Raw genomic sequence first — 23,840 nt, 5'->3', positions numbered from 1 at the left:
CCACCACACACACACACACACACACACACACACACACACACACACAAAAAAAAAACGGACAGTAAAGTTATTATGTAGTCTAACCTAGTCTAACCTAGCCCAAGTGAGGGCACGTGCACATACCCGAACTGTCCGCTGGGGGGCCTTAATCACTCGCAAATGTAATTTTCAGAGCCTTAGAAAAAACTTTTCTCTCCTTCATATTCGGGGTGGTCAACAGAAAGAAGTCGAAATGAGAAAGTTCAGTCAGGTTGAATTCGCTGGGTTTGATTTAATAAGAAGCCGACAAAATAGAGTCTTGGGAGTTTAATCGGCTAATCTAATCAAGCATTTTAGCAAACGGGAGACATCACGGGTCAAATCTAAGTACGTCTTTGAAATTAACCCAAGTGACCACTTCCAGTTCTGTCCAGCTGGCTCGACGCTCCGGGCTTCAGTAGTAACGCGTCACTGAAAACACTCAAAGTTGGGTGTGCCATTCTTGAAGACTTTCGTAAGGGTCTCCGGTTTAAAAGTACGTGGGGAACAGCCCCCTATTAAGTAGCAGGTTGTGCTCAGATACCTCCCCCTTCCACAGAGGCTTTCCCTTAAAGACATGACCAGCAGAGCAGCTTTCACTCTCTGAACCCTCCGCCTGCTCTGAGAGGGCTGGACCAGCCGAGAGCTGCCTGTTCATGCTTAATTCTCTCAACTGCACATCAACAGGTCAGACTGATTCTTTCTTTTCTTTAATTTTTCGATTTTTCTCTCATTCTCTCATTTTTCTCTCTTAAAAATAAATAAATAAAATAGTAATTTTGGAGTTTTTTTTTATGTTCGTCCAGCATTGTGTCAGCAATGTAAGAGGATTTACAGCCAAATTATGAATGTAGAAATGTGAGAGATCAGCTACAGCGACTGGATTAAATATATGCATTATTTATTTTTTTTAAGTGGGTGAATTTAAGTGTTACATTCGCAGTATTATAGCTTTATGAAGTGCTGAAATATTCCTTATCTTTTCGCCGTGCGAAACTCTCTTCAGACAAGACATCAATTCTGCAGATCGTTGTGTATCAGCGAGATTATTATTTTTTGCTTTATTTATTTTTTCATGTCGCTTTAGGTTAGTCTGGTGTTCTTAGACTTCTACGAATTTTAAGAATTCACTGTAAATTCCACACGATCCACAAGGAGGCGCTCTAGAGCTGCTGTAGAAGAGAGGGCTGCTGGGTTAGGAGAGCTGTATTTCAGTCAGAATTGTCACATCTGGTAATTAGATCATCCATTTTTTATGTAAGATGGTTTGTTTTGTCTTTTTATTGCAAATTCCTGTTGTCATTGTGCACAGCCACAGATCTAGACTGTGTAGCCTTAACGAATCAGAGGGAAAAGTTTTGAAGAACCCTTTTGTCTGTACGTTTTCTGAGCCGAATGAGGGTTTTGTCTTTCTAGATTAATTCATGTGCTGCTGACTCTCCATCTACAAAATGAAGATCAGGCTGTCAGTGGCCGCTGCGGCCCTCCTTGCTATATTACTGAACACAGTAGAGGCTCAAGGTACAGCTACCACATCACATCTCCCTCACGTTCTCTCCACTTTCCCCATCCTCTTTCTTTCTCTCTTTCCTTACCTCTCACTTTCTCCCTCTTATTGTGCCTTCTGATTTCCCTTGATGAAAAGGTTGAATCGTATGTGTTGCTGCTGTAATGAGAAATAACAAAATTTCATGTTCAGTGTTTGATTTTCATTAAATTCAGATTACATAAACCCCATAGACATATGGGGGCACAGTTATAGAACAAGGTATGTAAAATGTTCTATTTCTCTCTCTCTCTCTTTCTCTTTTTTCCCCTTCTTTTTGTCTTCCTGGATTCATTCAGATAAATGTTCATTTCATACAAGGTTAAAATGATAACAATGATTAAAAAAATATGTTGAGCAATTATGTAAAATTAAAGCGACAAAGGAGATTTTGAGAGATGAAAAAAGAGATTTTTTATTGTTTTAATTTATTTTGTAAGGGTAAGGCTGAGCATGTCACCAATAATTTTAAGAAATGCCTTAGAGATGAGGTCATCTTTTTGGGCTGGTAATTGTCTCCACTTACAAGTCAGTTCTTGTCTAATGAGTTAGTGGAACAATCGGGGCTGCTTCGGGCTGCCCAGAAGGACCTTTACTTCTCTAAAAGGCTCAGAAAGTTTTTACCCATTAACCTATGACTTAGGCCTACCTTGAAAGTGTATTTATATTATTATACAATATTATATATTCTTTAAAATATACATTTAAAGCAAATTTGAAGTTAATCTAAAGATTGCACTGAATAAACATAGACTGTTGTTTTTAAAATCAGGGGCTTTAAAAAGACAGATATCATGGCATTGCTCAAGATGGAACAGAATGACTAGAATGATTATGAAAATGCCTTCACTCTCAGCACCATCAGTTCCATTCAGTGAAAAAGATGACTGTGTTCCACCATATGATTGTGAGTTGTTTTATCTAAAGATGAATGTGTAATTCATGTTACCACATAGCATCATTTAAGTGTAATGATGATTATTTGAATGGAAAATTACACGATGCAATGAAAGAAAGAGTAAAATGGAGCTTGATTTATTTGGAACCTCAGAATGGAAATCTCCAATTCTATCCCTTGAAAGCCTTTTTATGCGGTCATCTACGTTTATCCCATGTATCTCAGCTAACAGAATGGAAAGAGGTAATAGGAGAGGGCCAAATTAGTCCTCAGACAGCACAAAGACAAAGAGCCTTTTTAGGTTCCTTTGCGGCCATTTTCAAAAATGCTGAGTTGCAAGCCATATGGAAAGTTAATATGCGGTAATGTTTAATGTCAGCACATGTTGTGGAATTACTTTGGCATCTGGTCGGCTTCTCCGGGAGTCTCCAGCCTCTTTTCCGAGCTGCCTGGCAACGATGCAAGCCAAAAAGAATGCCTGGCAGGGTGGAGACAGAAGTTATTCACACTGGCCAGACTCTCCTAGAGGAATGGAAGAGGTGTGCTCCTCATGGGACGTGCCTTACCTACCTGCGTACCTCCTAGATCCTAAAAACATCACTTGGATCCACCATTGTACCCTGACATCAATTAAAATGGAGTCCCTTTCTCACTAGTGTCATTATAGTAGTTTAGCTGCCCTAAAAGCGAGTTTTTAAGATGGCTTTTCTGCGCTGGTGCCTTGACACCCTCACTCAAGAGTACTCAGCTTGATTTCTGAGTGAGTGAAGACTCATGGTTTGGAGATGGGGCCTGTTCGGACACGAGGGGAATCTGCTCAGGCCTCTTGAGGTTGATGCGCCAGGTTGGTGAGCCACCTTTCCAGCCTCCATGATCCCAAGCTTGTTGCTCAGGTTGTGTTTTTTGTCATCTGCCTGTGCACTTGATGTTATGTGAGCTGTGGCTTTCCCCACCATGTATTTTAGAATGATATTCTGAGATTTTACCCACCTTTTAGCGACCTGCATGCTCCTATCCTGCTACCCCACACCATCCCTCCATTGACCTTTGCATGGAACTTAGTGTATCACCATCCTGGAGAAGCACCCATTATGTAACAGGAGAGGACGTGATGTCTGGAATTTTTGGCAATAGAACCTGAGAGCGAGTGCGTCATCATGAATAATATCACAGGTGTGATTTGGTACAGGCGCAAGCTGAAAGGGAGTGCCGTAGATCATCACAGCTGTGGTGTTAGTTGTGATAGTGCATGACCTGGAGTGTTCTATTGCTTTCATACAACAGTTCTGCAAATGAAAAAGAAATAAGTAAAGAAACCTAAACACTGCAAAAGATGATCTTCACAAGAGAAATCATCTCACATTGAGTTGATTTGTCTAAACTGTCTCATTTTGAGATTGTTGTAGGAATATAAGATTATTTAACTTATATCTAGATGTTTTATACTTGCTTTACGTAATTTTATCTAGTTTACTTGTGTTATTCTACTGGCAGATAATTTTGCTTTTTTTAAGCAATATTTCTTATGCACCTAATCTCTTAAAAACAAGCAAACTTATCTTCGTTATGTCTTAAAAACATGTAAAATTACAGGCCTATAAACTAAGGCAATTTCTCTAGGTAAAATTACTTAAGACAAGTAAACAAATCTATAAATAAGTTCAATAATCTTATAATATTCTTAAACAATCTTAAAATGAGAAATGTGAACTATATTGACTAGATTTAAGATGTTTTTGCTTGCCAAGATATAATTTTTTTGCAGTTATATGTTTCAACCATATATATAATATATATATATATATATATATATATATATATATATATATATATATATATATATATATATATAATGTATATATACATGTGGAATGTTTTTCAACCAATCATTTTTTGTGTGGTCGGAGCCAACTGTTGTATAATAGTCCTTCATTATGTATAGAATAAAGAATAGTTACTGCCATGTCAGTTAGGGGACCAGACTCTAACCCGCTAGTCCCACTGGCCCAGTGTATGTCACCGAAGCATGCTCTGTGACACTTACTAGCTCTTTCCTTATTTTTTAGACATTTTCTATTATCTTCTCCATAAACATTGTATAATAGAGCATCTTTTCCCTTCTCTTTCCTCACTCACACAGGATGCTATTCTGTCAAGACATGCATAAGCATGTCCAGCTTCCATACAGATGTTACCTTGGATGTAAGACCTGAGGTATACATCTGGTAGAATACTTTCCATTAGAAGCTGCTAGTTTAGCATCTGCATGTGAAGCTTCCCTGCAGAAGAATATCATTGTGAAATATACTATGGTCTGTATGTGTAGTCCCTCATGTACATGGAAACGTTTGTCCAGTTTACGAAGTTGTTCCTCAACAACTTTTTTTCATGTACATGTGCATGACTCTGTGAGATCCAGGCGTGGGAACAGTTTTCTCTCACGCCTCACCTTATGTGGTTGGTCGGTTGTGACTCTTATCCTTGCTATGATGTGCACTCTCCTCTGTACTCTCCATGTGAGCATTCACGCGTTGTCTCGTCACTTCGCACCATGTTCTGTGTCAATGAAAAGGAAGTACACATGAGTCTCCAATGACAAATTGTGTATTCTTTTTTATGAGGTTTGCAATGGATGATCTACTGGATTGATATACTGTATGCAAAAGTTTACTGAAATACTGAAATCTTCTCCAAATATGTGTATATATACATGCACTGTATATATAACATATGGTTTTGATATCTGACAGGGCCGCCTTGACATGATTAGGCATGATCATTTGGATTCCATTGTATAATCAGCAACTTGTGAATGAAAATATTACATTGTCAAGTAATTTGATTGGAATTTACCGGTGGCTGAATGGGCATGCCTTGGATTGACTGTATACAGCATGTATTGGATGGTCCAATTAATGTCTGCACTGGGGTTTGGCAGATGATGCTGTTCAGAATGGGTCTGAATGAAGTATGTTCAGTCTTCCTGCTTAAGCTGCTGGCCAAGGGTCTCTGGGCCAGGCAACTCAAGCAAAGGCCATTTTCCCCAAAAATGGCTTCCCTCACCTCTTCTTGTGTTGTTGTGTTGCTGTTTGTTACCAACACCCCAATGTCGGTTTCCTCGTCCTGCCCAACAATGAACGAGTCAACTTCAGCCTTGAAGTGTTTGTTGTTGGGATTGTTCCAATTGTCCTTTTCCTATGCATAATATACATTTATTTTACATTTTATACAGTGTTGCTTGATGTCTGCGCTAACATATTGCTGTTCTGTTTGCAGTGGAACCTCCCTCAGACTTGAAATTTAACATCCTAAATGAAAACACAGTGCAAATGTCATGGAGGAGGCCATCATCTCTGGTACATGGCTTCAGAATACAAGTAGTATCGGACACAGGTAAGTATTTGCTCCTGTGTCAGAGTAACTGGTCATGCAGACTGGTATGGCATTTTCTTATGGCACGACATCAAAACTTCTTTGTTTTCTCTACCAGATGATATAAAAGATATTATCCTACCTGCCTCGGCCACGAGCACAGATATCGGAAACCTCACTCCTGATGTAGATTACTCTGTGTCAATCAACTCCTATGTTGGTTCAGAAGAAAGCATTCCCATATTTGGCCAAATAACAAGTAAGTGTGTGATTCTGTGAATTATTGATGTCCAGTAAAAGTTTCTTTGTAGGCAGTTTGTTTAACTTGCTCAAAATAGTAAGGAAAAATGAATGTGACTGAAAAGATGGTGCATTCTGCTGACTGAGAGCTTAGTGTAAACTAACACATCACTGCAGAAGAACTGTGCGGTTTCTGCACTAAAAGCTCTTTTTCTTTTGCACTGCAGTTCAGTCCAGCAACACGACTGGGACACCGAGGCAACCACAGGTTACAGATGCCGTCAGTAAGTGTGTCCAGATTCTCTATTATAAACCAACTCCTGAAACTTTTTCCTTTTCCGCTGAGTGGATTCTTTTGGAGGCTTTTTTCCACTGGGAGAGATTTGACTGCTTTAGTATGTTTTTCCTTTGAAATATCTCTCACTTTCTCCAACTACCATAGTCATTATAAGTTGCATATAGCTGTTATTGTCTGAAAAGGAATTTAGTGTTGTGTGGTTGGGTGTAATAATTATTTAAATGGGCACATATTGTACAGTTTTTTGTATTTTATTTTTCTCCCTGAGGTCCACTTATAGTGTTTCTGTGGTTTTATGTGTCAAAAACAGTCATAATTCTTTTTTCACATGAACAAATTTTCCAACTTTTTTATCCCTTAGAATTAAATAGGCTGCTCTGGAACTTTTTTTTCTGATTGGCTGAGCGGTACTGTGCCTCTTCCAAAAACAGTTATTATAACAATCTTTAGCAGTTACTATAATTCTCCTTATAATTAAAGCATAAATGGGCAGAGCTAAGCTGCAGTAGGCTGAATTGGTGGATATATGTAAATGTGTTGGTTTTCATGACAACACAAAAAATGTAAACTCAGAATTGCAGTTTAGTTTCCATATGTAGGCCACATGGACCAGGGAGTCAATGGTATGTTTTCAAACTAGCAATGTTTACATACTACATCAAACTCTTTAGTTTAAAAAAAGCATGGAAAGTATTCCGTGATATGGGTTCTTTGCCGTAAAATAAAGCCACAGCTTATCCAGGGCCTTAATAAAAGCTGAAGGAAGCTGTTCCCCTTTATGCTCTAAACAAATAAAAATGATCACTAAAAACGAAAAGCAGATTTTTCCTGATAGATATTTTTATGATTAAAGGACAGAAAACCTTGTTGTTTTCCATCCTTTATAATCATGCATGCAACTTCACTGATAGCTGTAGTACTTTGAAATTTCCTACTTCTCTGTAGCTTTCCAGTAGGCTTAGGCACAGTCCAATGGGGCAGTTGTTTAAGCTTTGAAAAACTGTATAAGGCTCCCTTTTTGTAAACAGGAAACTCAAAGTATGGCCCTTCTTGGCTTTGTGTATTCTTTGTTTATTCAGAACAACAATACTGTTTCCATTAGCATTAATAACACATTTAATTTATGGAAAAAAGAATGTAGGAGCACAGTTTAGCCAAGAGATCTGATTTAGATTTGTGAAAAGCTTTAAGGCTATAACAGTTGCCCCCATTACTGTGTTTGAGTCCAGTGAGAGGCTGTAGAAGAGCAGGAAGTTTTATAAAGCTATCAGCAAGGTTTACAGGCATAAACATTGAAATATGTTTAGTGGAAGTTCTCATTGCCATGGACAGCTGTGGGTTGTGGGTTGAAAAGATCCCAAAGGACGGACCTCAACATATTTACTAATGACTCATGCCAGTTACCTCAATAGAGCCATTCATGATGAGTAAAAGATACTTAGATGCATATCCGTTCTTTTTGAGACTGCTCAATCAGTTTTTTGCCCCTGAGGGAAGAATTGTTGCTAAAGCAACAGGTTCATTAAGGCAAACATAAATGCTCAGCTTTATTGTTGCCTTTTTAGGAAGAGCAGAATGTATGCATAATTTTTTTGACTAATGCCTGATTCCACAAAAACTATTTTATTATTCACAGTTTGGCCACGTTGATCCTTTTAGACTGAATTCTTTGTTGATGCAGGTTTTAGATGATGCAAAACTGAGATATTCTTTTTTGACTTATTGTGATTAAGTGTTGTACAATCACTTTCTGCTTTTCTCTTCTGCCTCCCCCCTCCTGTGATCAGAGTGCTCAGTGAGTGCTGTAGCGGATCTGGTTTTCCTGGTGGATGGCTCCTGGAGTGTGGGAAGGGAAAATTTCAAATTCATCCGGAGTTTTATTGGGACCGTGGCAGGAGCCTTTGACATTGGAGAGGACAAGACCAGGGTGGCTGTGGTGCAATACAGCACAGATACCAGGACAGAGTTCAACCTGAACCAGTATTACAGACGGGCAGAGCTCCTCCGGGCCATCAAAAATCTGCCCTACAAAGGGGGCAACACCATGACAGGTGTGTATCATTGTACATGAGTGTTTGTATGATTCCCTGAGGTTCAACAAAAGATTTGTTATATATATATATATATATATATATATATATATATAATATATATATATATATATATATATATATATATATATACACATATATATGTATATATATATATGTATATATATATATGTATACAAATCCCTCACCATTAATTTTCACCTTAATTTTCATACCAGGTGAAGCCATGGACTATCTGGTGAAAAACACTTTCACTGAGGCAGCTGGAGCCAGGAAAAGTTTCCCCAAAGTGGCCATGATCATCACAGATGGAAAATCTCAGGATCCAGTGGATGAGTATGCCAAGAGACTGAGGAACATAGGAGTTGAGGTTTTTGTCTTAGGTATGTCTCAGTCTTTGAATACTGTTCTTAGCATAAATGTATAATTACAAAGCTGTTTATTAATGAACCTTTAAATTGTTAATACACTATCCATTGTATCTAATGTAGCTCTTTGTTTGCTGTTCAGGTATCAAAGGTGCTGATGAAGATGAACTAAGGGAAATAGCCTCCACTCCTCACAACAGGCATATATACAATGTGCTAGACTTTGATTTAATTAAGGAAGTGCAGAAGCAGCTCGTCACAGAGGTGTGCTCTGGAGTGGAGGACCAGCTGAGCTCCCTCGCGAGTGGAGAAGAAGGTATGACTGGACTCAAGCAATATAGCAATACATCATTCACATTCCTCTTTATCACGCCACCCTTTCATTGATTTCCGTTCAAGTAGGGATACGTCTATTGTAGGTTGTAGTGATACACTGCGGTATAGAAGCCATGGACAGTGATAGTAATGTAGAGTCAAATTATAATATTTCTGGTAACTGTACAATCACTGTTATCCATGGTAATATCCATACCTAGCCCTACTGCTCGTATAACATCTTAATGGGATCATATCTTTCTGCAGTTGTTGAGCCAGCCTCAAATCTCCAAGTGACAGAGATCTCCTCTAAGTCCATGAGAGTCACATGGGATGCGTCTCCAGGCGATGTCACAGGCTACAAGCTGTCGCTTATGCCCATGCTTGCTGGTAGCAAGAGACAGGAATTGTACACAGGGCCCACCCAAACCTCTGTGAACGTCAGGGACCTGTCCCCCGAAACTGAATATGAGATCAGTTTGTTTGCACTTAAAGGTCTGGTCCCAAGTGAGCCAGTACTGGCCATGGAGAAGACCCAGCCTGTCAAAGTGTCAACAGGTAAGTTAAAGCCATACTAAGCACAATGTGTTTCTCATGTAGTCACAAGAATGAGGAATGGAAGTCTAGAACCACCCACAATTACTTAATTTAAACCTCTTTTAAAATGGTACTGACCCTTTTTTATCATAAAGATCCTTCTGTGGATTCTAAAATGTATTTGTCTTCCACAGAGTGTTCTCTGGGAGTGGATGTTCAAGCCGATGTTGTCCTTCTGGTTGATGGTTCCTACAGCATAGGACTGGCAAATTTTGCTAAAGTGAGGTCCTTCCTGGAAGTGCTGGTGAATTCCTTTGACATTGCACCCAACAAGGTTCAGATCAGCTTGGTCCAGTACAGCAGAGACCCTCACACTGAGTTTGCCCTCAACAAGCACCACGACAGCTCTGCGGTGGTAAAGGCCATACGCACATTCCCTTATCGAGGAGGCTCCACCAACACTGGCAAGGCCATGACCTACGTGAGGGAGAAAATCTTTGTGGCAAGCCGTGGCGCCCGTGACAACGTGCCACGAGTCATGGTGCTCATCACTGATGGCAAGTCCTCCGACTCTTTTAAAGAATCTGCAGCCAACCTGAGGAACACAGATGTGGAGATCTTCGCTGTAGGGGTTAAGGACGCTGTGCGATCTGAGCTGGAGGCCATCGCCAACCCCCCTGCAGACAACCATGTGTTTGAGGTGGAGGACTTTGATGCCTTTGAGAGAATCTCCAAGGAGCTGACCCAGTCCATCTGCCTCAGGATCGAGCAGGAGCTCCTCAACATCAAGAAGAGAAGTAGGAAAACAGTTGTTATTTGGAAGCTATTAAGTATCAACAGCTATGAAGCAAGATAATTAATCAGGCAATTCGGCCACTATAGGCTTATTTAGCTGAATTGTCAGCTAAAATTTCATGATTGTGAGAGACCAAGTACTGAGTAATCAAGAAGGTTAAGGGTCTTAATCAATATGATAGTCAAGATTCATTAAAGTGACATAAACAATGGGACAGGAACATAATAAGGGGAACTGGTTCTTGTGCTTTTATGGTAATATTTTGACTTGTGTGAGAAAAGTTGAGGGCTGAAAGCAGATTTCATCAAAGACCTTAACACAGTTTTGGAAACTTCTTATTTTGTCGAGTCGTTTGTCCGGCCCACACTTCAGAGGCTTTGATTGTTTAAAGTCTCCTACCAGAGCATGCCTCTGAATCATGTGCCTGGACCTCAGAGGACCCTGTTACAGCATATGTTATCACTCACAGTATTTCAACACTATGGTAACAGCAGGGGCTCTATTTTCGTAACCCTTTTTTTTCAAATTGAAAGCCTCTGAGTTCCTAGCTCATCCATTATTAGCACCACAGTAGCTACGTGTTTCATTTTTATGGTAAAATTGTAGAGTTTTGATTGAACACCTAAATGCCATAATATTAAGCCCTAAAATTCACTAACTTAGAGGGAAAATGAATGATAAAGTTTGCCTTGTTATGTAATATACTGAAGTATATTCTGAAATAATATTCCCTCAGATGTCAGATTACTTTCCACCTCTGCTCTGAACTAATTAATAATTATCATAGTTTCGCCTGTGGTGTCTTCATCCAAGGAAGTTCCTTCAACTGATCATAATGTATCTGTTCTTTCAGGTTTGCTTCCACCAAAGTCCTTAACATTCTCAGAGGTGACATCCAGGAGCTTCAGGACCAGCTGGGTCTCCGACGCCACAGATGTCCTGTCTTACCTGGTGCGTTTCCGCCCAGCTGCTGATGTAACCGGAGACTACATCTCTCTGTTTGTGCCTGCTGAGACCACCACTGCTGTCTTGCCTCATCTCACCCCATTTACCACCTATGAGGTTAATGTCTTTGCCCAGTATGAGAGAGGAGACAGCTTTCCGTTAACAGGAGAAGAGACTACTTTAGAAGGTATGGGCCCATATACAAGTTGAAGTGAAGTCTCTTACAGTAATCAGAGTCAAACGTGAACCTTTGCAGTATAGTTGTTTATTGTGTAACCTGTGATGGTCTTTAAAACACTGTGTGATAGTTTGGAAAATTCAAAGTCAATCAAAGCAATCAAAGGTTTTCAGTTATTTTGGTTTGGTTTTCATCCTGTTGGAGACTGTTCCCCTTATCAAAGTGATTGGTTGGATGAGACCGATAAAATTATCTCTCTGCTTGACTTGTTGGTCAACTTAAAAAAACAAAAGAATAAACGAAAACAAGGCATTTGGAGTCATGGGTCAAGTGATGGCACAGTCTTTGTGTCTATTTCAAGTATTTTCTGCATGATATATTCGATAAAACCGTTAGATGTATCAATGACCATGTGAGAAGCTATAAATGATGGAAACAGTGTGCCTCTGACTGGATGTGCCATTTTTTATAGGCCTACAAAATGAATACATTTATGTTTATTTCCTTTAAAAAGCTCATAATAGTGAGGCAGGTTTGTTGTGACAGTAGCCATTTTTGCTGCATACATTTATTCTTAATGTTTTGCTGCCTTTTTGAAATACAGAACAAGGAACTGTCCGGAACCTCAGAGTGACAGAGGAGACTACCGACAGTTTCCGAGTGTCGTGGCGGTCAGCTCTAGGGTCTGTTCTGCGCTATAGGGTGTTCTACGAGCCTGTGAATGGTGGAGACAAATTGGAGGCAATGACTGAAGGCACCGAGACCACCATCGTGCTGCAGGAGCTGTTTCCCAGCACCACCTACCGTGTGACTGTTTCTGCTGAGTATGCATCTGGCATGGGGCCTCCAATGGACACTCTCGGCACCACCAAAGAAGGTCAGCGCATGCAGTGTTTATGTTTGAGATGTGGTGGACTCCTCAGTACTTCTGAATTACCAGCATGTGATGTATTATTGTCTTATCTTAGTCAGTGTGGGTCCATATTTTCATAACTACATAACTTGCATATTGGTTTCATAGTAGTTACGTTTCCTAGTACGATTAATAGCTGAATAATAAGTCTGCAATTTAAGGGGGTTAATCAAGGCCTAAATCTTGAATTTCACATAGTTTTTACGTCCATAATCAAAAGCAATTATCATTATCATTTAGACTTTATTATTATTAATATGAAATATCAATCTTTTTTCAGCTAGGGGCTCCCCACGCGATCTGAGGGTGTTTGATGAGACCGAGTCCACAATGAGGCTCACATGGCAAGCTGCTCCTGGAAATGTGCTTCAATATCGCATAGCCTACAAACCTGAAGGCGGGGAGAGGAAAGAGATTGCCGTTAAGGCAGACTCCTTGGCTGCCATGCTCAAAAACCTGTTGCCAGGCACGGAATATGAGCTTTTCGTTAGTGCCCGCTACCCCTCCGGCCTTGGAGATCCCCTCCTGGGAAAAGGCACCACATTAGAGGGTAAGAGATGACTTGCTGTCTGCTTTGGAAGACCATGAGCAATGTTTATGGTTTGCTCTGCTCATTGCATGTTTGAAAGTTTGCTGAGGCATCTAATGAAGAATCGCTAGGCAACAGATGAAAACACTCTGTGATAAGGGTGGGTGATATGGTAAAGATATAACATCACGATAGCTCATTTCTGTGATCTACAATATGCGGCACAATATTTTGTTGTTCTGATGTTAAAAGAGGCCAGTAGTGGCACATTTAAACATACTATCAAAAGTTATGAATGCAGTGATTTTAGTAAATGTTTCACATACTGCACTAAATCTCATTAAATAGGCCTTAGCGTGCTCTCTTTGTAATAACGTTCTTGAAGCGCTGATGTTCACAATATGCTCAGGAAAGATATATCACAGTAATGATAGATATTGTCATATTGCCCACCCTTTCTCTGTGAGTCATACCCATTCTTCATAGCAGTTACTTTTAGCTCATGTGCACAAAAGCCTTAAGCACAGCTCTTTGCTGTCCATGAAAAAACATGTCTCCATTTTGGCAATGTTTATTTTTCTACATAATTTGAACCTGGTGTCCTTTACATTGTGTGAACATTTCATTATGAATGGACCAATAGAAATGCTCTAAAATTACTTGGAATAAATCCTCTAAACTTTAGATTAACTTACAATAAAAGTTAAGAACGTTTTCGCCTTCTTTTGTAAAGTGACTCTTTTGGAGAGACATGTTTTGCTTTGGACAGCCACAGCATGTTGCTTGAGTAACAAGCTTTGTCTAATCCGTTTACAGCAAGCACCTCTGTCTTGCACACATGCTGTTGTTAAAGGAAATAGGGGTGGCTGCAACAGAAGCCTCATAAAAGTGAGAATGCTCTGCTAGGAGGAACACACGCGCTATCATTGTTCTCACGCTTTTGTCCGGCGCTCCAGTCTCTATACAAGCGCAGCGCCTATTTAAAACACATTTGTAATTGTCCGTGCCACTGTGAAATTCATTCTACTAATTTGTGTTTGAGGAGTCACAAATGGATGACTTCTAGACTGAAATAATAAACAGTGTGTGCTGGGGACATCTGTTTCTGCTATAAGGCAAGCCCTTAGTGGCATTAGGTTATGGCCAGGGTTAAACTAGGTCCATTCCTGGTCATCATGTAACAACAGCTCCTCTGTCTGAGCCCACGGTGGAGCGTCAGCACCCCTGATTTGTCATGCTTGAGTCAGCTCTAGCTGATGGGGGCTAAATCACTCTGACTGACCAAGGACTTCCCCTGGGTGCCTCCTGGGATTCCCCCTGCTGGGACTTTGATTATGTTCTGCAGCACACTGGGAATGTGGTGTAAGGGCAGGAAGAGAGTGGGCTTTGCTGGTGTTGAGTTACACACTCATGTTCACAAATGTCATTAGATGGCCCAGCGGTAGCCACAGAGGAGACGGCCAAAAGGTATTGATAGAGTGTTAGGAGAGGTGGCTACACAGACGTATGCCTCCTTAGTGGCAGGGCAGGCATTAAGTTACATATTTATTCTAACATAGTCAGTTTGAGGTTGTTTGGCCTGCTGATAGCTGAGGAGGTGAGTAATGACAGGAAGTATTGCGCTGTGCTGTTGAGATTTGTTGGAGTTTGGTTAGTGCTTTAGTCCATCACTAAAGAGCTTTAAAACAATTTAGGTAATAGTTCTCAGATTTTTCACCTTACCCTCCTGCACTCTGTGTGCTTTTTTCAAAAGTCATTTTCACTGATTCGTAAGACTTTTATTTAAGGCTGGAATGATAAGCTATTTTGAAAACTGGGACAAGATTATCAAAACCGTAGTTATTTTGCATTAGCATATTAAGTACATCTATGACAGTGTCCATTTCGCCAGAGGGGCAACACAACCTTACGGCCTTTTCACAACAAGCAAAAACAGAGGGCTTGTTTTGAAAATGTGGACAATAACACTAATGCCAATTTTTACATCAGAGTTCATGGTTGCTCATGGGTTGTTTGGTGATTTGGAGTTGTTGCTTTTTTCCAAAAAGGTAGCAAAAAAGTCATTTGTGAGTTTTAATCAAACCAGTCGCTGTTCAACTGTATCTTTAGAGCTGCATATCACAGTGAGTTAACTACAGTAATTAGCATTTCCCTATTTTGTTTAAAATCGATGTAACTGGCTGAAGCATCATCCTAATTAAAGTCCAAGGCAAGCATTTTTTACAGATACAAAAATGTCCCTGTGAATGCAGACTTCCTGTTGATCATTTTAGCAGAATGGGCCGTTAACCAGTGTCTGCATTTTTGAGTTACACTGGCTAAAAGAAAAAAGAAAAACTTGGTTGCGTTACTACACTATGGAGTAGTATTTTTTCTTCCTCTTCACCTTCACACAACTGTTTGTCTTTTTACAAAGACTAAACGTTAAAGTATAATTAAGACTGTATGGCATCAGAAACTGCAGCTCACAGGGCAACTTACTGCTGCATGTGTAAATGAAGTAAAAGACTGGGGTTTTGGATCACAGATCCAAGTGCTGAATGCTCATGCACACAAAATGGAAATAAAAAACACTGAATTCTACTTAACAATTTCATGGCCATTAACAATAACTATCATTAAACTGATAAGTGATCCAAGCCCTACTTTTATAATGATCATTCCTTTACCTCATTCCTTTTTGATGAAAACACAAAAAAGAGTATTTTACTTGGTTGGGTATAGAGAATCATGTAGCTGTGCCATTGCTACACATACTGCCTAATTCACTTTAAATGAAAGGCTTGCCTGAATGCAGGTCTCTAGTGCCAAAAATCAAGCCCTTTTCCCCTGAAGGCAACATGTACACAGAATCACATAAAAGTAATGCCTTTGTGCTTCTGTGCAAGATCTGGAGCTTTTGTCTGGGGCTTGTGCTGTGGAAGAAAGAGCAGCAGTTAGAATTAACTAGTGGGCTTGTTTGATGCAAGAACCAGAAGCTTGTCCAAGAATTCGACCATCAGCCTTTTTCTCCCACACTGAAAAATGAAAATGTTCTCTTAATGGAGGAAAGCATGAGTGTGAGACTTTTCTGCTTCAAAGACTCCTGTTCACTGTTGGTAGTGGTCATGGAATTTTGCTGGGACACTTCCTCCTCTTCTTGCTTGGGTGAGAATGGAACATAGTTTTGCAGTAGGTTGCCTGATGCTGCAGCTGCTGTTTATGCTGACTCAGTGTCGGATGCCTCCCACGCAGACGGGGTCAAAAGCCTCTTTTCTCTCTGATGATACGCCGTCTCTAGGCTGAGCCCCATTTAGCTCCACGTCATGGTGGCAAACACAGATCTCTTTGTGTTATACGGCATTGGTTTCCTGGAATCCTTGTTGGGAGGCAAGGCCCAGTCAGCACAATTCAAAAGAGCCATGAGAGAGGGCCTGCAGAGGCTGATCAGGATGGGCCGAGGGTTGGCGTACACAGTCTCCCTCCACTCAGGCCTCCTGTGGAAAACTCATAATTAGCCTGTTTCATTTCTGAGTACCATCGACAGCTCTTACAAATGAACACTGTTACCAGTTGGCAATGGTTAGAGACAAAGAAAGAAAAGAAAAGCCAAACCTAAATGCCTCTGGACACATTCATATGGTTGATGTATTAAAATGTGAAGGAAAGCCAAGGCATTTGGAAGTGGTTATTCAATAGAACGAAGCTGAATGCTGCATGCTGTGTTGTCTGAATGGGGTTGGGTTCTCCCTGAAAGCAGTACAGTACATGTCAAGGTTTGGAATAAATATGTCTGTGTTTATAGTTTCATTATAAGCAATTTTTTAAAATGTTGAGATTGCTATTTATGTTATTGAATTTCACTATTTGTATTGTTTTTGTTTGATACTAGAGATGGCATATCGACATTGATGGCTATCAATATTGAGCTGACATCGGCAGAAGATGCTGGATTGGATATTTTAGTAAAAAAAGAATTAATGCGATCCAATTCTGTAACAAATCTAGCCTGAAATAGCTTACAGCCACGTGGTATGATGTGTTTTTAGCTGTGTATTTCTTGTGGGGTAGGAGAGTGTTTGAGTAGTTTGAACATTAATTAATTTTAGACAGTGCTTCAATTAAAAATAGCTTGTTTCTAAGTTTTTAAAATACTGTATCTGTATCATTATATTGACTCATACTCAAGGTTTCAGTATTAGCATCGGTATAGGTATTGGTAGTGGTACTGTACCATCTCTGTAATGTATTTTTGCTGTTTCTGAGTTATAACATGCTTGAACTTTAGTGATAGTTTGGTAAAATATCAGAAATACAGACAATTCATTGTTCAAGATAGCTGCTAAGATAACTGTTTTTAGCTACGTGATGTGCTTTTGTTTGTTTTTATAGCTAACAGTAGGTCATACAGTGTCAGAAACCATGTAAGCAAGTCTATTTAAGATTACGTCAAAACTTGATGTGGTTTGAAGTAAGTGTGATGTTTTAGGCATGCAGTTTGCATAATGCTAATTGGTGAGGTACTTAGCTTCATTAGCCTCATTGCTCCACTACAGAACTACAGAAACAAACTTTAGGCACTAAAATGTCAGTTTGACTACATTTAGTTAAGGATAAAATTGTATTGTATGTGTTTTTTTTATTGAAAGTATAGCTAAAAGTAGAAAAATGCAGTGTTCCTTTCAGCGGATATGTCAGCAGTATGTATACTGAATGCTAGCCTGTTTGCTTAACACACTGGTCTGAACTGGACAGAACTGAGCTGAAATCCAGGCATGTGTGTGTGAGTGGCTGAACACCAGGTACATTGGGTTGAGGTTTGACTCCATTTTGTCTCCTCATGCTCCTGTTGTGTGGAAACTAGGCTGTGGTTGTGCGGATGGTTCCCTTGCCAAGGTGTGTACCTGAAGGCCGGAGCTGTCTGATTTTCTTCTATAGACAGTGAGAGTGAGCCAGGAAAAGGCTTTACCTCTCACTCACCTCACAAGCTCAGGGTTCTCCTACACAGACCTCTGCTTACAGTTAAAAATGAAAAGTCCCATCATTCTCAGAAATTGAAACAGAACTTTCCAAGAATTTGTATGTTTGATCGTACTCAGATCAACATTTGTAAGCTGTTCCTTAAAAGTCTGGCAGTCATCTGTGGGGTTTCTGTCTTTGGTTTACTACTGAATTTTTTTTTTACCCTGCTTCTTGATATGCCGTGATATTGTTGTGGAAGTCTGGGTTTTATCTGTGCTGGTTTTGAAGGGAGAATTGTGGACTGCATCAGCTGAAACTTCCAGCAGAAGTGCTGGCAAGCTCACATACACATCAGTCAATTGTTTGGGTCGCTTGAGCTTCAATCTTTGAGGCTTAGACCATGTAGCAGGAGGGGCTTGCTGTGCTGAATGTCATGGAGTGTGCTATTGGTTCTCATAAATCAGAGTGAATAGGAGTCTTTAATGAGTCTGTGGTGGCCTGCTTTTACTGTTTTGTGGGGGTAGGGTGCATTCAGCCAGATGAGGAAACAAATGCTCCATGCTGCTTCCCACTGGTCACTCAAAGTTCTCCAAAAGGAATCACCTCATTCCTGATCAGTGCCAATTCCGTTTTTCTACTCAGCTGACACCCGTTTGCGTTTGGCAAGTAAAGAAACTTTTTAGACTTAAAAAAGGTGAGCTTTGCAGAGTTAATTGTATTTTTCAGGACAGTATATGTTGCATGAGTGGAATAAGGACCTTCACTGCATCTCTGGTTTCCTTTCTGGATGCTCCACTACAATGAAGAAGTCTACTGAAAGAAATTCAGAAACGAGAGTGGTTCCTGCGTGTGAAACTTGAGCAGTCATGTGCTTTAGCTCTTTAGTTCTTTTTACATATTAATGATGAAAAGAGGAGTGTTGTCTGCAGGAGTCATTAGCATGTGTTCTGGTCCCTGCAGTGCTCTGGTAAAGTCTAGTGGGGAGTTCTGAGCTGGGATGTGGAGGCCTACCTTGGATCAAGTCAGCTTGGCAGCTGCAGTTGCCATGGTACATTAATTTGAAAAGCCTGAAATTCTCCTCTAGTTCCTTGTAGAATTCATTACTTCACATGCCTGGATTATCTCTCCTAGTAAACCTAACCACCCAGTGAGAACAGTAACCTCAAGCTGTATAGCAACCAACTGAGGTACTGAATTTACCGGTACACCCACTAACAATTTAGGTTAACTTGCTGAAGAAAGCAGAAATAAAATAGTTTTTTTCCAAACTGTTGATCTCATAATTTGTAGTCTTAGTTTTACCTAAATACTATCAATTTAACTATTTCCTCGTACTCAGACATGGGCACACAATTAGTCCAGGAACTTTAGTTATTGATTAACTCGCCCAAATAGTAGCTAGCAAGGCTCGTGTGAACAGAGCAGAGCACAGTGGGTGGTTGTGAGGGGCCATGGGAGTCAGGTAGCCGCCATGTGGACAGTGAGGCTCACGGGGTGCAGAGCCAGAGGCCTTCACAGTGAGGGCGCTGCACACTGCCAAATATTCACTGGCAACCTGTCAACACTGCCGCAGATCACTCCCCCATCATTTTTCTTTCCTCTCTTTTCCCTCCCCTGCTGTCCTCTGAACATATGCTCCAGCAAGAAAGAGAGAGAGAGATAAAGAGAGGTGAGTTAGGATGTGAGCTTGAAAGCAGCATCTGCAATTTTAGCGAGCAGCATTTAATGGATTGAGTTTCTTGTTGGATGGAAAATAAAAGTGGTGACAGGCTCACATGCACACAAAGACTGAATGCTTTTGCAGAACTTTCTCGGGGTTTGACGTTATTAGCAGGCCATATCGCTTTGATCAAAAGCAAAAAGTATGAAGACTGGTTTAGATTTAGTGATATGTTTGTGGAATAACTGATCTTTTTCTCTGTAAGATAACACAGACGGTTTCAGAGTGAACTTGTCTGCTTGCCACATTACCATGATTTACACCCACAAAGTGACAATAAAATGTGCTTGATTTGACTGGATTGCACTGTAATTTTGCTTTTGTATCCCCAAAACAAGTCTATGTGATGGATATCTTTATTGTTGTTTTGAAGTCTTTCTTCATGCAGCTCCATGAAAATCTGATCTGTTGATTTTGTTTTTAACATTTTCACCTTCTCCTCTTCCACAGTACTTGGCTCTCCTAAAGACTTGGTCACTAAGGATGTTACTGAAACCAGCTTTGGTGCTTCCTGGACTATTGCGCCTGGCAACGTGCGTGGTTATCGAGTCGCCTGGAAATCCCTATTCACCGAAGAGGCTGGGGAGAAGACAGTCCCGAGTGATGTCACTGCCACCGTGCTGGACAGGCTGACTCCAGAGACGCGCTACAAAGTCTCTGTGTATGCATCCTATGGCCGTGGAGAGGGAGAGCCGCTGGTGGGAGAGGAAACCACAGATGGTAAGTCCATTCCCGACCATGTAATGTGTCCACCAGAGCTGCGGATGCTCTTTACCTTTCTCTTTTGACAGAGAGGGGTCTCATGTCCTGGGCTTACCTCAGTTCTGACATAGGGAGAAAAGACAAAGATAAACTGTGCAGAAATGTGAAACTACTCCATGATCTCCCTGGAGAATTGTGCAACTTTCTGAGTGCGGAATGAAACACGTAAGATTCATTTTGTGTTGCAGAATACAATAAGTTTGTCATACTTGTATATTTAAGCATCAAATCTGAGTAATCGGAGTGACTTGTTGGTTATGGTGAGCATTATGATGATATTTATTGTTATCATGATAAAATACATCATAATATGCTTTTTTTCTTGCTTTAACATGTTGAGAACATCCTTGCAACTTAAAGAACACTGACAAATTGCATGATAAGAGAGCAAAATAATCCTGTTTATTTTTAATTTTTAAAATGGGCACTATTGGGTTTTTTAGTAAACTTATCAAACCTCATATAAGTGGAATATTGTGATATGTATTGTGTATTGTGAATATGTCTTCATATATTGTTATATTTTGCCATCTTAACCACTCCTGCTTGTTGTTGTCATTCAGATTTAATTCTTAAATATACAATTTAGTATGACAAACTAGTCTTCTCAAATATAAAACAAATCTTATGTCCTCTTTTCCAAATTCAAATTCAGATTCATACAGTTAAAAAACAAATATATCATACATATAGTATATCGTACGTATATCATGTACTGTCGCTGTCCAAAGAAAACATATATCTACAAAATAGTAACTTTTTAGGAGAGGGCAAAAATGTTCTTAACTTTTAATAATAATAATAAAAAAATTTTATTCCATGTGATTTTGGAGAGTTGCTGTGGGTCCATTCTTCATTAAACTTTCACACAATGTGAAAGGACAGCTGCCATGTTCAAATGATGTAGAAAAATAAAAATCGACAAAAATGGAGATATGTGTTTTTCTTTGGACAGTGACAATATGTAGCATGTAGATCGTGTATGTTAATATGTTGTCGTATCAAAACTATATTTTCTTCATAATTTGAACATGGCAGCTGCCTTTTGTGAGCAAGTGAGTAAGATGATTGAACCTGTAGAAATTATCCAAAATGGTTTGGAACAGAATCTTGTTCACTTACACAAGTTAACTTACAATAAAAGCTAAAAATGTTTTTTTTCCCCCTGTAAAGTTACCTTTGTGGGGATACAAGGTTGTGTTAGGGCAGCAATGACATAGGTCCCAGTGCTATTCCAGAAGGTTAGAGAGAACCTTCAGTCTGGTCCTCCAGTCTGATCTGGAAAAAGTGAAAATAAAAAGTGAGTTACGACTCCTTTCACAAGTTCAAGAATAGCGTCATTGTTGCTGGCAGGGCTGCTCCTTCTGACATACAAAATCTGTAAATTTATATGTGTGTGCGTGTTGGTGAACGAATGGGTGATGTAATATGTCACACATGCTCTGTGTTAAAAGGAGGATGTGAAGCTTGAAAACATCATTGGTGATGGACAGGGTCTCCCCAACTTACCTCTCTGATCAGGGCAAAATGAGAAAAGCACATGCAGGAAAATTTACCCTGATTCCGGGGACTTTAGCTAATGGTTACCACAACCAAATGTCTGCATGGAAAAACGTGCCGTTCGTCCATTTGTTTATTGACTCTGGCGACTCCACCAGGTGCTTGTTTTGAGTCAAAAACAAGCCTCAGACATCACTAGGGGCCTGTGTGTTTTATGTCCATGGTCACTCCATTCCCAACACCACCTTCCATAAACCAGCACTTTCCCAGTAACATATTGTATTCGCTTGGGTCAGGCCACATTTTCAGAAACTTGGAAGTGGTATTTTCCATCCATAAAACCCCTACTTTGAAAAAAAAGGCTTCAGCGTCTGAAAGTGTTCCGTGGATCATTTAATGCCCTGACAATTCATTCGGCTTCTTCCTGCACCAAAACACCCTGGAGTCACGGTATGGAAAGAGAACATTGTGGGCAGATTCAGAATGTTTGGCTTGAAGCGCAACCCGATGTGTATGTTCTCTAGGTCTGAAGAGAGTCTTTTCAGCTGCAGGGAGAGTGTTTTGGCAGATGTGTTTTCACCAGCAATACGGTTAGGTTTTCCAGAGGGTGTTTACCAGCAGCTGAAGATGAAATCTCTCTTTATAATATAAATAGGTTTGCATGTACTGAACTGACTATTTGTGGAATTATGGCTAAGAAATTGATTTGGCAATGGTCACCACGGCATTTAATACTCACTCTCATTCACCCCCCACTTACAGTTTCAGCTGCGGCCAGAGCCATTACTGTAACCGAGGAGACAGAGAGGAGCATGCGGGCCACATGGCAACCGGCGCCCGGAAACGTTGTTAATTACAGGGTGACATACAAGCCTCATGATGGCGCACGACCAATGGTCACCAAAACACCAGGCGGCACCACTACAGTTGTCTTGCGACGACTACAGCCCAAGACCACTTACGATATTGTAGTGGTTCCTGTCTACAAGCATGGAGATGGAAAAGCAAGACAAGGAGTGGGAACCACATGTACGTTTGTTCATAAATCAATACTGAGAGAATTTGTTTTGCTACTTACATTTGTTGCTTTGTTACAATAGGAACAATGTGATTAAGTAATTGAAATGAATGTTTAGGGAATACTCTTATTTAAAGCCTTTGAAGTGAAATTAATGAAATGAATGTTCAGGGAATACTCTTTTTCTAGGGTTTTAAGATGAAATCACCAAATGGTATTTCATAACAAAACAAGCCAGCAGTCAATTTTGTAACAGCTTTAAATGTTAAGCAGCTTTTGTTTTGTTTATATTTGACCTCTTCCCTAAGCAAAGTTATTTTGTCTGACTGTAGTAGTATAATTTGTAAAACAAGGCATCTGTAAGCCATTTTTGATAGTCTTTGGGCATCAGTGGAAATATAGTATATATCTGTCAAATGCAAATGAACAAATTCTGGCTTATCTATTGCTACTGTTTTGGGTTTGACTGTGATTTTGGCTTTAACTATCTTCATGTGTGCTCATTGTAGGCATTGATGTATCTTTCTTTCAACCTTCTTTCCAGTGTCACCTTTCAAATCTCCAAGAAACTTACAAACATCTGAGCCCACTAAGACCAGTTTCAGGGTGTCATGGGACCCTGCACCTGGAGATGTGAAGGGCTATAAAGTGACCTTCCATCCTATTGGGGATGAGATAGACTTGGGAGAGCTGGTAGTTGGTCCTTTTGACAACACAGTAGTTCTAGAGGAGCTCAGGTAGGCCATATACACACGGCTCATGTTTCATTTGTTTCTTCCTCATCTTTTCTACAATCACTCAAGTCTTATGTAAAGTGTCCCCACATACTTCATCCATTCTTTTCTTTCTTTTTATTTCATGAAAAGTAAAAAATAGATCAGAAGTGTTGACTGAA

The 23,840-nt window shown here is 40.0% G+C and overlaps 1 protein-coding gene across 1 annotated transcript in view; it reads left to right on the top strand.

The window, feature by feature from the left end:
* Positions 1 to 536: 536 nt before the first annotated feature.
* The window catches only part of col12a1a (collagen, type XII, alpha 1a), a 74,403-nt gene continuing 51,099 nt past the window's right edge, over positions 537 to 23,840 (top strand). The window contains 16 exon segments of the mRNA XM_036593161.1: positions 537 to 705; positions 1,435 to 1,539; positions 5,739 to 5,855; positions 5,953 to 6,093; positions 6,302 to 6,358; positions 8,160 to 8,423; positions 8,642 to 8,806; positions 8,934 to 9,107; positions 9,374 to 9,664; positions 9,838 to 10,440; positions 11,293 to 11,571; positions 12,167 to 12,439; positions 12,756 to 13,025; positions 20,116 to 20,385; positions 22,690 to 22,956; positions 23,490 to 23,682. Coding sequence (XP_036449054.1) covers positions 1,470 to 1,539; positions 5,739 to 5,855; positions 5,953 to 6,093; positions 6,302 to 6,358; positions 8,160 to 8,423; positions 8,642 to 8,806; positions 8,934 to 9,107; positions 9,374 to 9,664; positions 9,838 to 10,440; positions 11,293 to 11,571; positions 12,167 to 12,439; positions 12,756 to 13,025; positions 20,116 to 20,385; positions 22,690 to 22,956; positions 23,490 to 23,682 — 3,434 coding nt within the window. The 5' untranslated portion in view covers positions 537 to 705; positions 1,435 to 1,469.

The sequence above is a fragment of the Colossoma macropomum genome, unplaced genomic scaffold (assembly GCF_904425465.1).
Source record: "Colossoma macropomum unplaced genomic scaffold, Colossoma_macropomum, whole genome shotgun sequence".
In the NCBI taxonomy this organism is placed as follows: Eukaryota; Metazoa; Chordata; class Actinopteri; order Characiformes; family Serrasalmidae; genus Colossoma; species Colossoma macropomum.
Note: the sequence above shows the minus strand (reverse complement) of the source record. Positions and strands in the feature narration are given on the sequence as shown.